General features: G+C 29.9%; 1 protein-coding gene across 1 annotated transcript; it reads right to left on the bottom strand.

Moving 5' to 3' along the window:
• Window positions 1-1,905: 1,905 nt before the first annotated feature.
• LOC142329543 (putative aarF domain-containing protein kinase 5) lies at window positions 1,906-22,975 on the bottom strand. Its single transcript, XM_075374214.1, has 5 exons — window positions 22,972-22,975; window positions 21,856-22,026; window positions 11,051-11,228; window positions 4,380-4,547; window positions 1,906-2,166 (listed from the first exon to the last, which is right to left on the bottom strand). The coding sequence occupies exons 1-5, from the start codon at window positions 22,973-22,975 to the stop codon at window positions 2,064-2,066; spliced, it is 624 nt and encodes a 207-aa protein (XP_075230329.1). The 3' UTR covers window positions 1,906-2,063.
• Between the last annotated feature and the right edge of the window lie 252 nt (window positions 22,976-23,227).

Raw genomic sequence — 23,227 nt, 5'->3', positions numbered from 1 at the left:
GATCGGATTCTAGGAATTTTTTTTATTTTGTTGCTTTTTCGCATGTCAGTTACTTGCGTCGTAGCTTAGTGTTGTTCTTACATTAAAATTTGTATTTAGAGAATAGTTTGAATTAAATCCGATAGGTAGTGCTGTTCTGACAATTGGATTTATTTACATTCTGAATTTTATAAAGTTAAAGGTGAAATTTTATAAGGTTCCGTAATGTTTTGTAAGTTTCTTAATGTTCAGTATTAATTGTAATGATTTTGCAGCCACAACACACTTTTTGTTAAAAAATTATTTTCCACTGAATACTGTGATTAGAGAGTGGTGTGAATTAAATCCGATAGGTAGTGCTGTTGTTTTGCCATTTGGATTTATTTACATTCTGACTTTTATAAAGTGAAAGGTTAAATTTTGTTAAATTGCTAATGTTCAGTTTTTTAAGGTTTTATGAAACTTTCAATTGTTGTGATTTAATGTGTATGTATACTCAGATGTAGCAATAGCGAAGCATTGCCGAGTCTGCTAGAATTGCGCGCTTATTGAGAATATTATATTATATTATTATTTATTGAAATAACGTTTTAAAGTTGAATTAAAATATGTACATTGTGCAAATTTGTAAGGTGCAGTATTGAAGTGAGTATTTTACATGATTTTTAATGATGTATACAAGTGCATTCAATAACAATCAACTTAAACTACAAATTTAAATTGTCAGTTCTCATTTGATTCTATGCAACTTATGAAGTATTGAACGGCTCTTTGAAAATAAAAATTTAAGTATGTAAAATAAATTATAACATTTATAAAATTAAAATATAAGTTACTTATAATATAGTTTAAAATATATTTAAAAAATTGAATTTATAATGTTTTAGCTGATTAATTTTATAAAAAGTTTTCTAAAATTATTTTTAATTTACAATTATCTAAAATTTGATAAAATAATGTTAAAATAAAGAATGAGCAAAATGATAAAAATTTCTACTAAAATTTTAACTACGTTGCTTTTTTACAGTGCTTTAATTTTTTTTATTAATTGATTAATTAAGCTGTTACATGGTTATGAAACATCAAAATTATTAAATAAAAAAAAAAATATGTAGGAGGTACTTTTTTAGAATGATGTTAAGTGAAAATTAGTAGTAATGTGGATGAAAATTTATTAATTACACTAATTATTCATTTTACGACGTTTCGATTTTTTTAATTCAATTATCATCGGACATCTCAATATTTAGTGAAAATAAATATTAACCATACTACACATAATTAATCAATAAACCCATTACAATAATACAACAATCACAAACTGATAATATCATACTAATAATCATTTTAATGAAATTTAGAACACATTCCTGCTAATTTTAACTTAAAATTAAGTTACTTATATTTATGTGTGTGCATTTATTACAGAATAATGCCGCGTCAGGACAACGTCTGTCGGGTCCGCTAGTATATATATCTCTTAAATTACAATTAATTTTATTGCAACAACCAAACAATTTATTCATTTTTATTCTGATTTTTTTTAAATGAAAGAAAAATTACTGTATTTTTTTTAATGAATTTAACTTATAACAAATAAAACTAAAAAAATAACAAATCTAGATCAAAGAAATTCACTATAAGGGAAGAAATTTAATGTTTAACATGCATAAACAAAGATCAATAGTTGTTCTTGCAGATGTAGGCAGGCCAGATGGGATGAAGCAGAGGATGGGCATTATAAGAAATATATAAGAAACAATGATGACTAATATCTCTAAACATCCAGTACAAAAGGTACATAGTCAGTCATATTTATAAGAACAGTAAGAAAAAAACTATAACAAAAAAATCATGTAGGGTGAGCACAACGTTCTTAGCCAGCAACAGCAGGTTAAGAATAATATTAAGAGAAAAAACAACATGTGAAAACAATTTTTTCTTTATTGAGTTAAATTATACATTTACAAAATCAAGAGCACTAGGCTACCAATAATTTAAAAAAGTATATTTTTTTATATATTATTAGATTATATTTTTTACTCTAATCAACAATCCTCATTGATATTTTTACGAATTAAATGTCATGAATGAAGTAGTAAATGACTAGAAGAAACCTCTGGTTTATAAATTAATGCAAATAATCTCAAAACCAGCCGATAACAACTCACTTTCACAAAATCCAACCTTAAACAAAGCAAATTAAAAAAAAAAAAAAGATTAAAAAAGATTATTACTTAAGAAACAATGTACAATTTGACTAACCTAAAAATTACACAAAAAGTTCAGTGAAAAACATTTTTAACCTTATGCAAAAAAAAAAGGGTCATCAGTCAGGATTTCATTCAGTAAGCTTGGATGACCCCCAAATTTCATGTTAAGGATGATTACCAATGGACATGATATGGAACAAAGACTACAACCCAGATTAAACAACAGACTTTTGCAGGCTGTTCTGAAACCAAAGAAAATAAGATGACATAACATGACCATGAGGCATATATTTTTTTTTAATTTGCAAGGTTTGTACTGTGTAATGTTTGTACAGAGAATTTCTCATTTTTGTAAAATTTTGTTAATTTTTTCTTTCTATGTTCAGTCACATCATTAATTGCATCAGAAAAACAAAGATATTTTAGAATAGCCTGGAAACGATTTCTGGGCATTGTTCTTCCAAAAATAGGAAGATCATATAGAGGCGATTGAGATCAGTAATGTTGAATGGATAGAAAATGCAAATTACCCATAAGCATATATAAACCTAAAAACTTTTTCAATTCTTCTAAATTAATAGGATACCATGTTTTTCATAATGCCATGCCATGATACAGGCATTCCTAGAATGACCTTAGCACGTTTATTTATCCGACAATTTTACTCATAAGGTCGTCATCAAATAAATTGGCAAATATTTCACTTGGCCAGTAAAATTATGAATTGGAGGGGTATTAGTTGTACCGGTCCAGAAGTTTTGTCTATTTTGTCCATCTTCATGAATACTTTGTACAATATACTGGACATTGGGATTATTGACAATGGAATCATTTTCTTCACTATCATAAACAGACCCAACATTGGGATCACTTGTCAAAGGACTATTTGGGTCTAATCCCATGGCAAAATCAACTCTTTGTGCATTGTTGTGATCAATATTATTAATTCTTATCTCGCTGTCAGTCTCTTCATCAGAATCAGAAGGAAGTTCATACTCCCTTTCACCATCTGAACTAAACAAAGAACTTTCATTTATTACATGCTCAATTTCAAAACTTAATAACTTTCCTTTCCTATTACGTTCCATAATTAGTAGCATCGTATAATATTCACGTAATAAAACACAATGGTACAAACCAGGAGCAATATAAAATGCCGAATAGCACAGGCAAAACAAGCTTTCAATCAGAAATATAATTTGCTTACATCAAAAATTAATTTAAACGTAAGGAAAACATTTTTGAAAGTATATGTTTGGAGGGTAGCTTTGCATGCAAGTGAAACTTGGATCATCGGGATAAAATGTGGATATACCATTTCGAGCCCAAATCCAAACGATAAAGTCTTGAGTGGAAACATCCAGATTTGCCCACCAAAAAAATTCAAAACTCATGCATGAACCAGTAAAGTGATGATGGTCTTCTGGGACTCACAAGGCCCAATTTTTATGACTATTTAGAAGAACAATGTACCATGAACAGTGAGTACTATTCTAACATGCACCAACAGAAAGCGAGACCTGCGTTAAGGTGTAAATGTCTGGGCGCCTCTCACAAGGTGTGATTCTCTTGCATGACAACCTGTACCCTTACATCATTCAGAGAATGGGAGAAATGTTCGAGAAGTTGGGTTGGAAGGTGTTGCCACATCCTCCTTACACCCAAACCTCGCCCCCTCCAATTTTCATTTGTTCAGCTCGCTCAAAGGCTTTTTACATAGCAAGAAGTTCAACAATAACGAAGCGGTACACGAATGGTTCAAACAGCAAGATAGAGCCTTCTCCACTGCAGGAATCAGAAAACTCACAGAAAAGGGGGACAAGTGCCTAAATGTTGGTGGAAACTATATTGAAAAGTAGCTTAAGTTTCATTGTCATTGAATAAATCGTTTTTTTCTACATCAATTTGTCCCTTGTACAACATTCAACTCTTCCACATTCTAATTCTAATTCTAATGAGTAAAAAGTTCCTTTTTTATTGAAAAACAAGAACCCAGTGATCTTATCTTTCAATTATTATTAACAAGCTTTATCGATAACTGATTGGTATTAACAAACTTTACCAATAAAGTAACCTTAAAAACACTTTTCACTATAAAATCATTTAAGTGTAGAAGAAAATAAATTTAAAAAACTGAAAAGAATCTTTAGTTGAAGAATGTTTAGTTGAGATGTTAAAAAAACTTACATAAGCCTGTATTCAAAATGTATTTGTGCCATTAAGGATCCTAACTTAGCAATAACTCCACCATCTTTACTGACAAATGCACCTTGCGTGGCGCTGCGAGCCATCACAACATATCTATCCACAGGATCTCCATGACCCCTTGCAATAGATCTTATAGTGTTTATATTCCTGCAACAAAAATAATTTTTTTTTTAAAAACTGTAATGCCTGAATGTATGAACAAAATATATGAATGAAAGTAAGCTTGAATAAAATATAAATTAACAACTGCGAGTAAAAAAAAAATTTGTGCAATATTTATTTGTTCTCATTCTATATTGATAAAAAATTACCCCTTATGGTAATTAGCCAATACAATGTAAGATTATTTAAGTATTTTAGAAAACTTACCTGAGATTACACATTTTGAACATTTTTTCCAATAATTAAATGGATGTAAAACAATGAGATCATAATACTGCTAAACAGAGAATATTTCCCTGTTGTAGTTTTTCATAAAGAATTGTACTTAAAATTAATGGCTCAAATTTAAAATTAAATAATACTGAAAATTTGTATATATATATATATATAGTTATAATGAGAAATCTCTTTATTGTGACAACTAAGGGATTTGTAATATTATATAATTTATTATCTAGCATAAAAACACAAAAAAGAAGTTGTAAAAAAAGACCTGACGCAATGTGGGGTAAGTAAATTGACTTTCATTTCAACTGAAAAATTTCATACACATACACACCGAGAGGACAATCTGTTTATTTATCTGATCTACTACCAGTATCTTAAAATCAGAAAAAACAGAACTTTTGAAGTAGGAAAAAAATTTTGGTAATAGTGTAAGTAAAGTAAAAGCTCAAAAGTAGTTTCAAAGGTAGAAAACAAATTATAATTAAAACATTTAAGGAATTTATAAGGTAAACCATTTAACTTGTATTACGATCACTAAAATATTCATAAAATGGAACTTGAAATCAGATAGCAGCACACTACATGTGTTGACAGGGTTTGTTTTGGCAGATTCATAAAATTAACATCAAATCAAATGTATCTACATAGATCAGTGTTTCTCAATCTGTGGGGTGGGCAAAAGCATATCACAGAAAAAATTATTAAAATAATGTATTAATTTACTGAGAGGAAAGCAAAATAAAATGCATTCTGATATAATAAATATCAAAATACACATTTACAATGATATAATACTCTTATAAATACGACTGCATCAATACTGCACAATGTATTTAATAATTAACCTATCAATACTAAATTAAAAACAAGTTTAATAAAATTGTCAGCGACTCCCTTGGGCCTGTCTTGAAGAGCAAAGTTTTTTGAAGGTTTAATATTACAAATAGGCATTCTTGAGTTCTTTTTCTATATCTAACTGAGATCTAATTATATTTTGTCTTCAAAGCAGCCACCACAGAAAATTCGGTTTCGCAAAGGTAGGTTGTTGAAAATTGTAAATGTAGTATACGAAGTGCTCTTGTTTTCAGTACAGAAAACTCATCATCCACTCCTGCCAAAAATTCAAAGGGCGATTTATTACTAAACTGTCTTTTGATTTAGCCATTTGGTGTGAAGTCTATGAAGAAGATTTCTTCTTCGGCAGTTGAAAGCCCTTTGGGAGTATTTTGAAATGGATCCCTAAGCCACTCATAACTAGCTACAAAGTTTTTGTCGGTTAAAAGTTTAAAAAGAAAACACTTTTTAAAATTCTTTGCCTGCATGGCTGAATGATTTTCAATGGTTACAAAAAACAACTTTCACATGTTGTTCTTCAGCCTTGTAAGTTTTAACACATTCATCCACACTTGCAAACATTTCTAGGTATTTTGCTTTAAATTTCTGCTCCACAATTTCAATTTTCTACAAAAAGGATTAACTTTATCTCTCATATCCAACATATGTGTATTTGCTCCTTGGAGTTAAAGATTCAAGGTATTTAATTTCTCGAACATGTCGACCAAGTAGCTCAATTCCATCATAAATAAACCATCTCTAAACATCTCGGCTTCTGACTGGTTTTCCTCTTCTACCAAAATGGCGATTTCATCTCTTAATTCAGAAAGACATAGCAAAAATTTCTGTAATAACCATCTTGCCTCACAATAAAGTAGTAATGCTGAATGTACTGCATCCATGTCTTTACAAAGTAGAGAAAAGATTCTTGATTTTAAGGGTCTAATTTTTATATAATTTACTATGGTTACAACTTCCCAAAAAGCTGATGGTGTACATCTTCAGCTATCTTACAAAATTACTTCCAAACATACTTTCTATAATCAACTAGTTACAATTGCAGCTGGCAAAATAAGCTCTTCACCAATGGCATGAGGGTTTTTACATCTGGCAATTTTATATGAAACTTTGTAAGAGGCAAATAAAGCTTTTTCATTCGCAGACAAAAGTTTTTTTAAAAATGATGTTTGCTTTTTATATGATTTTAATTTTAATTCGAAGAATTCTTTGGATTTGTTAATGTACACACTATGAAGCGTTTCCAAATGTCATTTATGTTTATTAGGTTTCATGCTGTCTGCTGCCAAATTGTTCGAGCAACTGATACACAGGAGCCTTTTTTCTTCATTTATTACAGTACTGGTAAACCCAAAATTTAAGAATTCTTGAGAATATTTTCTTGATTGTATTTTCGGAACCACACTCATTTGTGCACTTCTTGATGTTTCACTATCGTCAATGCTTGTTTACACCCGCTTAAAAATTTATCCATGATTCTGTATATTCATGGATATTTTCATATCCATGAATATTTAATACTGTAAAATGCAATTAACAGGCATGTTGTTACAACATACACATTCATGATAGATTCGATAGTGACAGAAGGATCAACTCAACTAAGACTGGCTGGAATTGAACAAGGTGCAGCATTCATACACATTTGCGCTGACGATCATGCAGACATTCCAGAATGTTCAAGACAAATCGAAACTTCTCACGAAGCCATGAGAATCTCCGATATGGTGGATGTAAAACAGAGAGCAATAGAGAGGCATCAATTCTGGTTTTGTCAATGCAGTGGATCAGTGTTGCCAAATATCAATAAATTTACTTATGCTTGGTAATTTGTAAGGTTTGTAATTAAGGATGTAGTGTAACTTTAGGATTAAAATACGCAAAATACATTATTATTGTATACATTGTTAATGTATGAGGGGGGGGGCGCGATGAAAATGATTGAAAATTGGGTCCCAAATACTGAAAAGGTTGAGAAACGCCGATATAGATATTTTCAAAATCTTAAATCTTACCGAGAAATGCTTATGAAAAGTATATATGAAAAAACATTAAACAAAGAGTAAATAAATTAATTGTACTCTTAAATAAAACAACATCAAAACCAATAAAAGATTATCAGATACAAATAAAAAAAGGGTAAAACTCTAACTTCACATTGTCAGTAGAATGCCAATGCAAAGTTAGTCACCACAAATACTTCAGAGTAAGTCATAAGACATTTCAGGTGTTGTGGACCATAATGTTAGAAGAGAATGCAGTCTACTGCCTTATCCCAGACATTTTATACAACGTTTTTTGAAAATTGCTGTGCAGTATTCTTTAAAATTATGGGGTGCATTCTATGCTTTCAGCGTTAGGTTGATTGCCGTGCGGGTTTGTTGGGCGTTGCTCAGTAATAAACCAAGATATCAGTTGTTGAGTTGCGACTGAATGTACTTCATTTCATTTATCAGAGTCAACAGTTGAGAGAAACACATTTTTTTTGTTGAACACATCTTTCGAAAGGTGACACATATATTGATTTAGTGAAGCAGCCGTTTTCTGAAGAGTTTACAAAAACTCCTGTTCCTCACCACAATGCAGTTCAAACTCTTATAGAAAAATTTCAGTCAACAGGCTCTGTTGAATGCTGATTGAAGTGGAAGACTACCTAAATTTAACCAAAAGAATCCGCTTGATATTTAGATGTAATGGCCGGAAGTCCATCAAAGTCAATTCGTTAAGTTACCATAGCAGCAAGATATCAGACTTACTTGCTACTGCACATAAAGCTGTAAGAAAAGAACTGAAACCTACAGATCATGTCAAAAAACTAAATTGTTGTGTCAATGGTTTAAACATTTTATAGACCAAAATTCCATAGGTATCCTCAACATTACATTTTTTTACAGATGAAGCATGGTTTCATCTGGGAGGGTATATTAATTCACAAAATACAAGGCTGTGGTTGACTACTAACCCCCATAAATTACACGAAGTGAAAATTGGAGTCTGGTCGGTGTGAGTAGAATGCACATTACAGATACAATATTTTTTTTAAAATACAGTTAATAGTGATTGTTATTTCTGTTTTAACAAACTTCATTAGCCAGTTAACAGAAGTGGAAATCAATCACGACTGGTTCCAAGAAGATGACGTCACAGCGCACACAGCTAATAGGTCAATGACTTTTACAAAATGTCTTTGGTGAACAAATCATTTTGAGGGGTTTGTGGCCTGCACAATTGATTGTCTGATCTGACTCCCCCCAGATTACTTTCTATAGGATGAAATGAAACAAGCAATGTATCGCAACAGAATAAGCACAACTGACAAACTAAAAACCACAATAACTGCATATATACAAGACATTCCAGTATATCAACCGGTTAAAGTGTTGAAAACAAATTGAAATATGTGCAGGGTTACATTGATGTTGTCATTTTCAACACCTTTTATAAACTAATCCAGTTACTGTAATATCAGTTTCTATAAAAATACAAAGTAATAATTTAAAAAATTTTGTCATTACATTTCAATAATTCCAGTGCACAGCAACTTTCCAAACACCTGTATTATTCCTTCAAAGAAGAATCTATGACTAGCACAATTTTAAATGAACAAAAATGATTATTCACAACCTATACATTAGAAATTTAGAATTTTCTGGAATTGTAGGTACTTTATCACCAATTTTGGTGTGCTGATTTTCCATTTTCATTATACAATAGACATTTTTTTTTCAATACCTGAATTTCAAATAAATCTATATTATTTTATTTGATAAAAAATAAGATAATCTTTGAAAAAAATCATCCCTAGTTATTATTTTAAAAACTTTCACATTCACTGAAGAATTATAAACCCATCCACCAATAAATATATTATTAGTAAATAACATTTAATCATTTACTTGAAGTAAACATTAGTAATAAGAAACTCTGAAGAGAAATATGACATATATTTAACAACAATGAGAACACTGATGAATAGTGAAAAATATTTGTGAAAAAAGTAACATAGAGAAAATGTGAAAATAATAACAAGATATTACAAAGATATGTAATTAAGAAAGATGTCAATAAATTACATGTACAAAAAATAGGAAGAGTAAATTAACAAGAAACAAAATGATGATCTATACAGGCTAATGATTAAGACAGATTAAACGTAACGATTATAGTAATTTAGTCTGTAGTTAATGAATTTCACTTGGATATGTTAAAACCTTTAACATATGGTTTTTTTTTAACGGATGTTAAGGTGATCCAAACAAGTAGTATTAATAGTTGGTTTTTGTTAAGGATTGTGATTATTTTGTTGTAATCTAGTATTATAATCAAATCAGTGAATATAAATTAATCTACTGAATATTTTTATTCCTATTCAATAAATAAGTTAATATGCTCTAAATATAATAAACTTAAAGATATAAAAAGGAAACTGGAAAGAACAACAAAATGAAGACCATTAAGGTGATCAGTTTATTATAATTTCTTAAAAAATTACTTATATAAACACGGCTTCTATTTACTCCATAAACAAAACATCTATTGTCAGTCAAACCTTTTAGTGAATTCCACTCTACAACATGGTGAAAAATAATAATTTATTAGTGAAAAGTTAAAAATTTCCCACATTTATACCGGTAACATAGTTAATACAATGTAAATGGAATCTAACTTGAAATTAATTTTTTAGGTATAACAAAACTGATCAATGTATAACAAAAACTTTAAACAATAATAAATAATTACTATATTAAAACAGTCGTACAATAAAAACAGATTTATTGTACATTGTAATGTGTAATCATCACTGTAAGTCCTGATGATTTGAATAATATCTTTATGATAAAAGAGCTTTAACATAATTATCATTATGTATTCTACATAAAAGTGTTTGATAAGAAAGTACAACAAGCGGCAGTTAGTAAAGCCTTCCTCTAACTTCACTAGATATATAACATTTTCATCAAATAATATTATGAGGAAAATTCAGATTTAAATTATGCAGAAAATGAAACAAATGCTGAAATTTTACACATAATTAACCTAATTTTAACCTAACATTATTCAGTAAATATTGATAAACACCTACGGTAGATATTACTTTATCTACCACTTGGGTAGTACATTACCTTTAATAGGTTCATTTCTAAATAAAATCACTTAATCATTTTAACTAATCAATTTCAATTGAATCATGCACATTCAAATAAATAATTAATTAATAAGACTGTACAATATATACAGAAATAATTAAAATCACAGAGCACCAACCATGACAGTAGATTAATTAAAAATGTAGAAAGGCCATAAATACATTAAAAACATTGAGAAGACAACCACCAATAAACCATACTTGAAGAAATTATTTAGCCATGATGCATTCTTGAAATTAACTTGAGCGTATTTTTACATACCGAATCACAAAAATAAGATAAGTGGGCATTCTCTTAAGTACAGACGTAACATGATCGAAATGATTTTGAGCTGCTTTTGACAAGTACATAAGCTCTTCACGTGTTAACTTGACGTTTAGTTGCCAACGATTACTCCTCAATGGACTCTGAGTTAAAAGCTCAGCCATCATCTGATAGTCTGCATACCATATCACACATCATACAGAACACAATTCACATTTTATAAAAGAAGTATATGTTCACAAACTTACAATTTTTCAAATTAATGGTAATTTTAAAATATCAGGTATTAATGTAATAGGCAATCTACCAGTTCAGTTAGTTCTTAGATGGTGCCAATCTCACGCTATATTGAAAGAAGAAAATAAATAAATAAAACCATAAAGTTTGGTTAGATTACATTTATAATTCTAATTTATTTATTTTCTTATTTCAATTTAGTGTTTCAGGAGCGCCATCTAAGTACTATGCAACTAACTACAGCAGCAGATTGCCTACTACATTAATATCAAATATCATTTACAATTTAAACTTTCAACTAATAATATACATCCAGGATAATGAAAATCATACTTTCACAATAATAGCAAAATTCTTCTTTCTTTCACCTTCTAAGAATTTTTATACATATCATCTTTGATGGATGTTAATACACAATTACAATTACCAGTGTTTGATAAGAAAGTACAACAAGCGGCAGTTAGTAAAGCCTTCCTCTAACTTCACTAATTACATAACATTTTCATCAATTAATATTATGAGGAAAATTCATATTTAAATTATGCAGAAAATGAAACAAATGCTGAAATTTTATACACTATCTAAATCCTAGAAAATATATATTAAATTGTTGTAATCAGCATGCAGTGTTGGTTGATTCATTTGACAGGCATGGGATTATTAATAAGTATACAACACATTATTATTAAATTATTAAATATAGTGTTCAAAAAATGATGCAACCTTATGGAAGAATGTTTCCTTCTTTTATTGAAGGTTTAATCGAGGAAAAATGAATTACACAATGCAGCAGAGAATATTCATTCTCTCCCAATACATTAGATGTCCTGTTATGCCCAGACCCAAATGCCTTTACAGAAAAGTATAGTGTGAATGCACCATACAAGTCCATCAAGCAGTGTATAACAAGTTCCAAGAAGCACGGAATGTGGCAGATACAGTCAAAGGTGGTTGACCGAAAGTGCTAACACCAGAAACGTTGATCGACATGCAAGCTGCATATTCTGTTAGTCCCAAAAAATCTGTACAACGCCTATCTAGCTATTCTCTCTATCAGTAGTACCCACACAACATTTCGCAAGCATTTAAAGATGTATCCATACAGAATTTGTGTTGGTCAAGAATACTTGCAGACACTGGAAAACATGTAGCTTTCTCTCAGCGGTTCATGTAACACAGATGAGGAAGAATTTGATCGGTTTTCACACATTTGAAAATTCATGCATCTAGTGTATGGAAAATCTATATCAGCTGCATGAGTCTCCTCTGAACAAACAAAAAGTGGCTGTTTGGTATGCACTTTCATATAGGCAAATCTTTATAACACACTTTCATGGCACAGTGAACAGTGGGACACTACATACAGATGTTGCAACAATTTTTAAATAATATACCTGCAGACTGGCTAGAGTACATGTGGTTTCAGTAGGACAATGCTACAACTCATACAGCCAACAACACCATAACTTTCTAGGATCAGTGTTTCCATTGACAAGTAATTTTGAAGGGGTTGTGGCCACCTAGGTCTTCTGATTTATCCCCTCTGACTTTTTCTTGTGGGGATACCTTAAGGATACCGCTTACAAAATTCATCCTCACGCGTTCCCTAACTGCAGAGCAAACTCAAACGATATATTGCTGCAATTCCTCAACAAACATTACAACATGTGTTTAAGAACATGCAATATCACATACAATTATGTGAATCACATAATGGAGGCCACACTTTTAACAACTACTATAACTTACACATTTTCCCATAAGGTTCCGTCATTTTTTGTGCATGTTAGATTTCAAAAATGTCATTCCAATAATAATGAATTATCGCAAAACCAGATATATTTACAAATGGTTTATTCACTATCGACACATTATGAAAAAGATGGTAATGTGTTTTTGCAATTTATTGTCACTACTTGTGAAATCAAGGTACATAATTTAACTCCAGAAACCAGGGCATATGAAAATGGTGACATATCGCAAAAACTAAATAAATAAAGATATAAAGTGGTGTTTTACACATTAATTTCTTTACAGAACAGACTATAAATGCAGAGTATAAGTCCAATTTACTGAATGGCCTAGTTAAAACATCCATCTGAAACAAGCATTATAAAAAACTAACATTCTATCTATTTCTTCTAACAATTCAAAGTCTTCACTGAACTCTTCTCTCCCCTTAATCCTATAGCAAGGACACCACACTTCTGACTAACATGTATTTCCAACACTTAACATAATTTCTAGGAGGCATTAAGTTATGTTCCACTAAAGAAATCACTGAAGTTATTTAATCTTTTATAAGGGTTATAAAAATAATTAAATATTGCAATTTTTTTATAATGATTAACCTTTTATTAGTTTTACCCTTTTTCTAAAAGTGCTTGTAATACAAAATGACACTATAATAGGCACCCAAAAACCTTTTAATATTATTATGGTTTTGGGCATAGTGTACAAGTACTTAACATGAGGTGGATGACATTAAGTGAAATGATGCAATGATAACAAGCTAATTACAATACAAGCTATATCAGGATGATCAAAAATCAAGTAGACACTTTTATTGATGATTTATAAAAAAAATGTTAAACTTTTACATGCAAAGACAGTAAACCAATTGATTTTATAGTAGATGTTTTTAAGCTAGTAAAATTGCTGTAATTTATATCAACACTGATTATTGTGCCACACATCAAGCCCCGCAAAATGGTCACTACTCGCATGGAGAAAGCTTTTTGTTCTCAAATTAGCCAAAACAAACTCTGTTACTATTGTACAGTATGAAGTATGGTATGCCAATAATTTATCTATGACTAGATAAAGCAATTAGGAAACTCAGGATATCTGTATAAGAAGAAAAGTTCTAGAAGACCTACTTATGTTTGCACTGTATACCGATAGTCCAAGAAAACTAAAAAAACTAATTGAGCAAATTAAGAATTACAAATTCCATAACTGACTGTGTGGATATGTTATTAATAAGTGTACATTTATTCACGTCTTATAAACTACAGTCAGCACAAAGTTTAAATGATGACAATAAAGGCTTAAGAAAAGGTTTCTGTATGGACATGCAGAAAATTTGACAAAGAAGATTGTTTCTTTCATCACTATGGAGAACAAAGAACCCTAGAGCAACATTGCAACTTTATGCAAACTGTCTAAAGTGAACGTGTATTGTGCTATTTCCTCTGAAAAGGTGTTAAGATTTTTTTTTTCTGTCATAAACATAATAACTAAAGGAATTTATCAACATGTTAAGTGAACAACTAATGCCTCAACTTGAAGAAAGACACTGAAAACTTCAATCTTGTATAAGATGGAGCTCCACTACACTGGAAAATAGAAGTTCAAAATCATCTGTTTGGATTAGTTGTGCAAATAGAGATTCAAAATCATCTGTTTGGATTAGCTGTGCAAATGATGAAAATACGGTGTTGAAACGTTGGGATTTAATGGGATTGATAAATTTTTATGGGGATTTATATAACTCAAAGTTTCTGTCCCTTCCCTTCTTGTTGATGTTGACGTAAATGACTAACAACACATCATTCATGCTGCTGATATTGTTTGGAATTATCTGGGTTAAATTACTGATTTATGTTATATCATCTCATTGTGCACACATAGATCAATAATACTTACAAACTTTCCTCTAAAACCATCTCCACTTAAAAAATGAATTTTTTACAAATATAGAAAGTGTTTATTTCATATTTCAATTTTAATCACCAAGTGTAAAATATAAGAATGTTAGAGGGTTCTAATAAAACAGATGTAATGCTGACATAAAGTACAATCCAGATTGTAACATTTTTTTTAAACACATCAGTTATATATTAGTTATCAGTTAACCTCTTGCTGGTCATCAGTTACATTGATAAAAATTGCCCTTGATGAAGTATTTCGTCATCACCTTTTTTGTTAAAAAGTGCCTTTTATGAAATATTCATTTTCGCATATTGTCCAGTTTTATTCTGTTTTTAGACAAGTTATTTCAATGAGCATGGGTACGCTTATTTCCCTAATTTGTTGTGGTTGCATAGAGAAGCGTTAATGTATGAAGTTTGTTTTGTATCATTGCTCTTAGCTGTTTCCAGCCTATGCCTAGCGCCTACGATACTTGTTTACATTTTTATTGAAGTTCATTTATTGATGCAAGTGTCCATTTCATATTTTAGTTTGTTTTTATTACTTATTTATGTTTAAGGATTATGTTTATTTACATTTAAGGAGTGCCCAGTGCACAGCCTTAATGGTATGCACTGGTGTTTTTAAAACAACCTCCTACAAGGCTACCACTGTATTGGGAAAGGCTCTCCCAATCAATTTAGTGGTGAATGTTCAGGTAGCCATGTGGAGGTTGGAAGGCTAAGGTATTTGGGATACGGTTTCGAGCCAGGCCAGTACCAGAGCAGAACGGTGATCACAATGCACCGGATCTAAATTTTGTTCAGTTGCCCATCTCCCGCCTGTGGAAGAGGCTGCAGAGCCTCATGGAAGCATGGCAGCTGGATTGGGACACCATAACGAAGGGAAGATCCTTGTATAAATTTATACAGGCTCTAGGGGGATGGTATGCCTCGAGCTTGTTTTTAAGGGCATCGGGTGCTCGGGTGCTCACCAACCATGTTAATTTAAACCAATATCTGTTTCGGTTCCACCTTGCAGCTGATAAGTTGTGCGTCTGCACGGAGGTCCAGTCAACTGAACATCTGATGATTGACTGCCCTGCTCTTGGGAGGGGGCCAGAGACTGGGCCAACCTGGAACTTAACGGTCATGGGGAAAATTGGCCACTCACAAACAGTGAGTCAATGTGGCAAGAACCGCATTGTCGGACCATGTGGAAGTTCCTTGATGCGGTTGCTATGTTCAACTGACATCAGTAGTTTACCCAAGGGAAAAATTTATTTTTAATAAAAGTATATTTATGTTTTTTTTTATGTTGGAACAACTATTTAATATATTTTCACTTCTTTACTTGTTGGTGTTCGGATTAGTGGAGTGATTGCAACACAAAATAATAGTAGTGTTATTGTTTGTTATAACCTAACTTTCATTATTATCTTGTGTACTATAAAAATAAACTTTTATTTATTATTAGTGGTAGACTTATAAAGAAACTTCTGAGTGTTATCTAATCTAATGTGTTAGTAGTAAAATGTGTTGTATAAACTATTTTAATAAACCTTCAGTCCTCATCATCATGTTGAGTAAGTAGTACATATATTTTATTTTTACATTTAAGATAGTAAAAGTATCTAAATAAGATCTTAGAATATATCAATTCCTTCTAATTAAACACAAAGAACATAAATATTTAAAAAAGGGCATAATGACAAAGGTTTTGGTGAAAATTTATGGGCATAATAACAAGGTTTTCTATTAAAAAAAGAACCTTTAAGGAGTTAATTTAGTGTCTGAAGAAGTAGATTAGATGATATTTTTAGGTAATTAATACGCAATGTGGTGACACACAATGCATTTACTTCTTGCAACAAAATCATTTTCGAAACAGCCAGCACTATTATGGTCATTTCAGAGACTTATACATTGTTATTAGTTTTCAGTAATTCAATGTAAGATACAGTAATTGCAGTGGAAGATACAACTACTTTATCAGTCTATAACAATGTTTTTAATACTTCAACAAGCTATCTCCTAATAATACTGTTCTTTTGAATAACCTGCATTTCTTCAATTTTTTCATTGAAGAACTACCAGAATGTTCACTATTCTTGTCATTTCCATAATCATTCCTAACATGTTTTTAACAATAATGAATGCCCACATAAAATAATTCTTTATTAATAAAGTCAATATAACTTGCTACAGATTTATCTGAACGACTAGCTAATTTTTAGAATAACTTTGCACAAATCCACTGCCTCTTGTTTTTTTCTTTTTATTTGGAAATAGAACATGTGCCTAATCAACAAGTTGAAAAAATAATCAGTTATGGAAAAAATACAAACAACACATGGTAGAAATAATGGAAATGAATAAGCAAACAAATATGTACATAATATTTCACTGTACTTCACTGTTTACAAAAATAAGAAAGTAGTTTTGATCACACATTGTAAAACATGATTTCCATGGTTATTACATCATATCTTTATATCATTAAATCAAATAAAAAGTTTTTAAATGCTATACAGAAACAAATTGTACATTTTTATCCCAAATTACATCTATTGATAAGAACGTCTACAATAGTCTGCATATTCACAAGTGATCTTTTTCACTAACCTGTCCTACATATAAGTATAATATTAGGCATTACAAGAATAAACATTTTGAATACTTCATTACCCATTACTTTAGAACTATAGTAAATCATGGATAAATTAAACCCATAATACTACAACTATAGATAAAGGATTTGTGTACTGCATTTACAACACTCAATATTTATATAACTAAACAAACTTACGTAACATCTCTGTTTTTAATATACTTTTTCTACTTCCATATTGTTAAAATGTTCTTCTGACAGTCTCTGATTTATCCAGGTTTTCATCAATTTTGTCCCAGTGACCTGGTACTATTTTAAACCCAAAAACCAGTAGAAATACTTTTTTTGTGGAGAGTATAAAATTATGTTTGATAACACATGAAGTACATTAACTATAAATAGTCATGTACTCTTTAATGTTACAATAAAAGATAAAGAACCATCATTTATTAATTAGGAAAATTAGACTGACTTAATCCATTAGATATCCTCAAGTCATCAGATATATAATGCTGCAGGCAAATTTCTTTTAATGAGTATACTTGTAGGTTATTACATCCATAGAACACCAGGCAAGGATGTATTATAGATTAGAACCATATAACAGAATAGTGACCAAGGAGGGAGCAATATCAAGGAACCATTTAGCTTTAAAATAGAGCTTATTCAGCCTGGCCTTAAACTAATAATTTTCCACAAAGGAGGACAAGCACTTAACCGACCATCCATGCTAATCTGACACTAAGGAAAATTAAATGAATGAAATGAAACATTAAAAAAAATTCAAACCCAATAACTACAGTATGCTAATATCACAAACAATAGAGCTACAGGAATAAATGACTGGAGACTGTAAAAATGAGGATGAACAAAGGAAACAAAATTCTACCTAATCTATGATAATCATTATATGTCTTTTGCTACATTACGAAATATAATAGGGCTGTTAAAATTAATTATAACAGGATATTAAATTAAAAATTTGTATAATAAAAATATTATAAATTAATGTTGTATACATAGAGCTTTAAAAACAAATAAATTTCAATAGTACCTAGTTACAAGCATTAGTTTGCTTGGTATTGCTCTGAAAACCACTAACAAACATCCTTTCATGAATATCCACCATATTCTGATGTAACATTTCTTTTTCTTTTTTTGGAAGTGCCTGCATAGCACGAGCAGGACCTCTTTTGGCGAAAAACAGCTTGAATGCATCAGGGCCTTTCTGTTTAGGATCAGGAATGTATCGCTGAACGAGTGCAATGCAAAACAGACGATAATCAGATTCTGGAAAACATCCATTTCCCCAATTACCGAAAATGTGTATGATTTCCCTCTAACAGTGGAAATTTTTCTTTTTTATTTCACAAACAAAAATTAATATAGTAAAAAAATACTATTTCATTTAAAAAGTTCAAAAGATATTTTTAATGAAACCATAAAGACAATAATACTTATAAAAAAAATATCAATTTAATAAATAAAAATTGTAAAAAAAGAAATTTTTTATCAAAAAAAAAGTTACTAAAAAAGCGGAATTATACAAATAAATCTCTAAAAATGTTTATTTAATCTGAAATAAGATAAATATCAATAATAGTAAAAATCTGTAACAAATTTACAAAATAATAATTAATAAAATCTCACCTTAAAAAAAAAGTTACATTCACATATATGAACGAGGAAACAGAAGCAGAATACACATTTAAGTTAATATATAAACAACACTAAAAATGTTAAGATGGATAGAAGCAGACTACATGATAAAAGAACTTTGCGAGAACGTTGTGAATGCTACGTTCACAATTACTTTCATAAAGGATAAGTTCTGATAAAATAACTAAGCACAAAACAAAATACACATTTAAACAAAGCCACTTATATCAACATTCCATATGTAATAAAGTTTTCATGATATTTATACAGCTTCAATCCATACAATTCAAAAACACTGGCATACCTCGTCAAAAATAACTTGAAAAACATTTCACATTCTAGAAAAATCAATAAATTAAAAAAAACAGAATATGTAACACAAATAACTCTACAATGCACATGTATGTGTATGTGTAGTGTTCACAAGCATGTATATGGAGTTCACATACAATTCCAGAACATCCATCAGTCAGTTGTGTTTAAATTTTATCTGGCAGAGTATAAGCAAGGCAAAACAGTGTAGCTTTTATTAACAGACATTCAGATGAGTGTGATATTAAAAATGTATGTACGTGGATAAATGAAAAAACTGACAATAAAGTTGTAGGACTTTCCCATCACACCACTACTTATAAATAAAATATAATTAACACATTAATGACATTGAAAAAAAGCTTCTATTTCAACAATTTAAATATTAAAATTGTTTTTAGTGCCCTTGAAAATGTATAAACTGATACCACACACGACTATGTTTGTTACTTTTTGTGCGAACCCCAAAACGGGAGTCAAAGTTCAATTTTATAAAAAATCTTTTTTTAAAGCAGTTTTGATAACAATAAAAATGGGAAAGAAGAAAAATGCATGGCTTTTGGTTGGGTCCAGCTGCTTTGTAAGGTGTGAGGCTCTCAAATTAGTAAAGATTAATTTATATGTGTAATTAGATGACAATAAAAAAAACCACAATGAAACATCCATCATACTGATCGATCACAACAAAGCTTCAAAGTTTAGAGCCTTTTTTTTGGAATGAGTGTGATTTTTCAAAATTTTTTTTTCAAATATTGTTATATTTTAATCATTACACAAATATACCTAAAAATATATGACCTTAATTAGGAAAAATCTCAAGATACGGAGGGTGACCTTGCTCTACAGCCTCATCCCCTTGACTTTTTAAGTTAAAAATTTAATGTCATTAATGCCCCATATATAGAAGCAATCTGACAAAGTTTAATCAAAACTGGGCCAGTAAAATATAAAGTGATTTAGAGGCCAACACTGTACACATGTACATACATCTGGTTTAACATCTGGAAAATTTCCAGATGGTTTTTTTTAGGTTCCTTAGGTCTTAAAAAGTCAAGCTCTGGGGAAAACCGCATATGCTCACATCGAACCGATTACATTACTTTCCCTTCTTGAGCTGCAGTGCTATCTAGACAGGAAAGTAAAAATTGATAAACTGCATTGAATCTCATCTATTTGCAGCAATTATTCAAAATATTAACAACATATTACATCACAATTACTATCACATAATCTGAAATTATAATTTTTATTATCCCTATACAAATCCATTTTTTCCCTAGTTCAAATTTTAATTCCCAATTCTACCAATATAATTTAAAAGGCAAACTTTCAATCCTAGTGCAATGGATGTATAAAGATCAACAATAAACTGATCTGAAATATAAAATGTACTTTAATAGTAAACCAAATATTTTTCAATAAAATAACAATTAAAACACTCCAAAATATCTACATGAAGTAAACTTTGCCACCAGACTGAATTAGGGTCCACTAACAAATAGTAACAAATTTCATTCACAATATAATCACTTAAACAGATTCCACCAATCTTTGTTTTCACAAGCTTAAGTAAATAAGCAATTCTTTAAGTACTTCTATATACTTAAATAACTTTATAAAACTTTATAATAAACTTTAAATAATCCTATAAACATATTTTTTTTTACATAGAAGCAGATAAGAAGAAACATATAAAGGGGGGAAAAAATAACATGTTAAAATTAAGAAAGAAAAATCAAGTTTTTTTTCAACAGCATAACTTTATTACGGCAGGAACAACACTGCTATGAAAGTAATAGACTTAGTGATGCTAAAACATGGCTTACATGTTTTATTATCTACTGATATTATTCTATACTAAAGTACATATTCAAATTGTTTTGATACATTATTCTTTCAATAATTTTAAATAAACATAAAGAATATGGACACTTTTCCCAAATTTATTTTCAACTAGCAATCTAACAATCACAAACGAACAGAAAAATGTACTACTAAGTAATGGAATTAAAATAAGAGAACTAAGAAAAAGCCTACATCAAAATATTAAATAAGTATGCTTACAGTTCTACACTTATTAAGTTCAATAATTATCAAGAAAGGACAGTCACAAATTTTCCAGTGCCTAGCAAAACTGACCAATCAAAATCATTCACTGTTAATATGAAATTGTATGTTTGGCAATCAGAGAATAACCTGACTAAAACATTAAAAAATTATGAATTAAAAAAAGTATAGAAAATATTTCTCACTGTTAAAAAAATTCAATTAATAAATATGCTTCATACATTTTATATATAATAATATTTAAAGTATATTACGCAGAAAGATGACAAAAAAAGAATACTTACCGGCTACTCCAAGTTCTAAAGAATACTTCTTCATATCGCAATGATTGTTCAATATAATTGACTTCCAAAGGGAACATAAAGATTTACGTACATTAGCAGGAACAGTTTCATAAAGACCATGATCAAGTATTATAAGCTGTGCCTTATTATATTTATCTTTACGAACCAGAACTGCAAAACATAAAAGTAAAAATATACAATTCATTAAAAAAAAAACCAAATAATTATTTTCTGTCTCCTAACTACTTTAAAATTCTTAAAGAACATCAGCTATGACTATGAAGGGAGGCAATCAGATACAAACATATTTTCGCGGAGCGCTAATCAAGCATGGATCATTGTGATGGGAGAAGGTTAAACAATTTACTTATAACAGGTGGCCAACCATTTATCCATCTTGTCTATGTGACGCGCAGCTCACATCACATTCCTGGTAACATACCGGTAACAATTTTGAGTTGGACATAACTGATCTAAATACAGGAATCCAACTGTGATTCAATATTATTATAAACTTACAACTTACAAGATTATTATAGTAACTTAGCTTCATTCAGGTATTGTTTTTAACCATGTAGGCTGCAGAATCTGTTATGACATTTCAAAAGTTACATCTTACATATAACTACACGGAAAAAATTTTTTGTTAAAATCATATTAAACCTTATTCTTTTTAGGGACTACTGTTATAGGTCAACTTATTAAAAGAAAATCTTTAGGAATTATGGTAAATTAGATATAAAAGTACAATTTCTTTCAACTTTTTTTCTTAAAAGTACAATTTCAGTGTTCTAACACAACTTTTTTAAAAGATGTTAAAAAATAAGTGGTTATTTGCAGTTACACAGTTTAATTAGAAAGTTTTGCAAGATTCTTCAGGTTTATGGTTAAGCAAAGTAATTATTTAGATAGGGAGTTACATGTAATTTTAACAGTTACACGATAATTAACAGATTTACTAGTTTCATTTCTATTGTAAATTCTATTAAATAAACCACCTAGTATGGAATATTAAGATAATATACTAGGTGGTTTATTTACACATGCACGTGTGTACACACATACACACACACACACACATTCATAAAACTGCAGCTATAAATTTAATCTAATTACCCATAACATATCTGAAATATGTATATTAAATTATTACTAACCATTTCCTGCATGAGGATCAGCATGAACAAAACCAGTATGAAATATTTGTTTAGCAAACGTACGAAATTATTTTAAATCAATATCAGCAAGTGAAAATCCATTTTTCAACAATTCATCTTTGTCATTTATTTTAATTCCATTTACAAATTCTGTTGTTAGAATTCTCTGTAACAAAAAAAGTTATTTCATTTGCTTTAAAATAGTTTAGCATATA

This window comes from Lycorma delicatula, chromosome 8, assembly GCF_047948215.1.
Source record: "Lycorma delicatula isolate Av1 chromosome 8, ASM4794821v1, whole genome shotgun sequence".
Taxonomy (NCBI): Eukaryota; Metazoa; Arthropoda; class Insecta; order Hemiptera; family Fulgoridae; genus Lycorma; species Lycorma delicatula.
The sequence above is the reverse complement of the archived record's forward strand: the minus strand, read 5'-3'. Positions and strand labels throughout refer to the sequence as shown.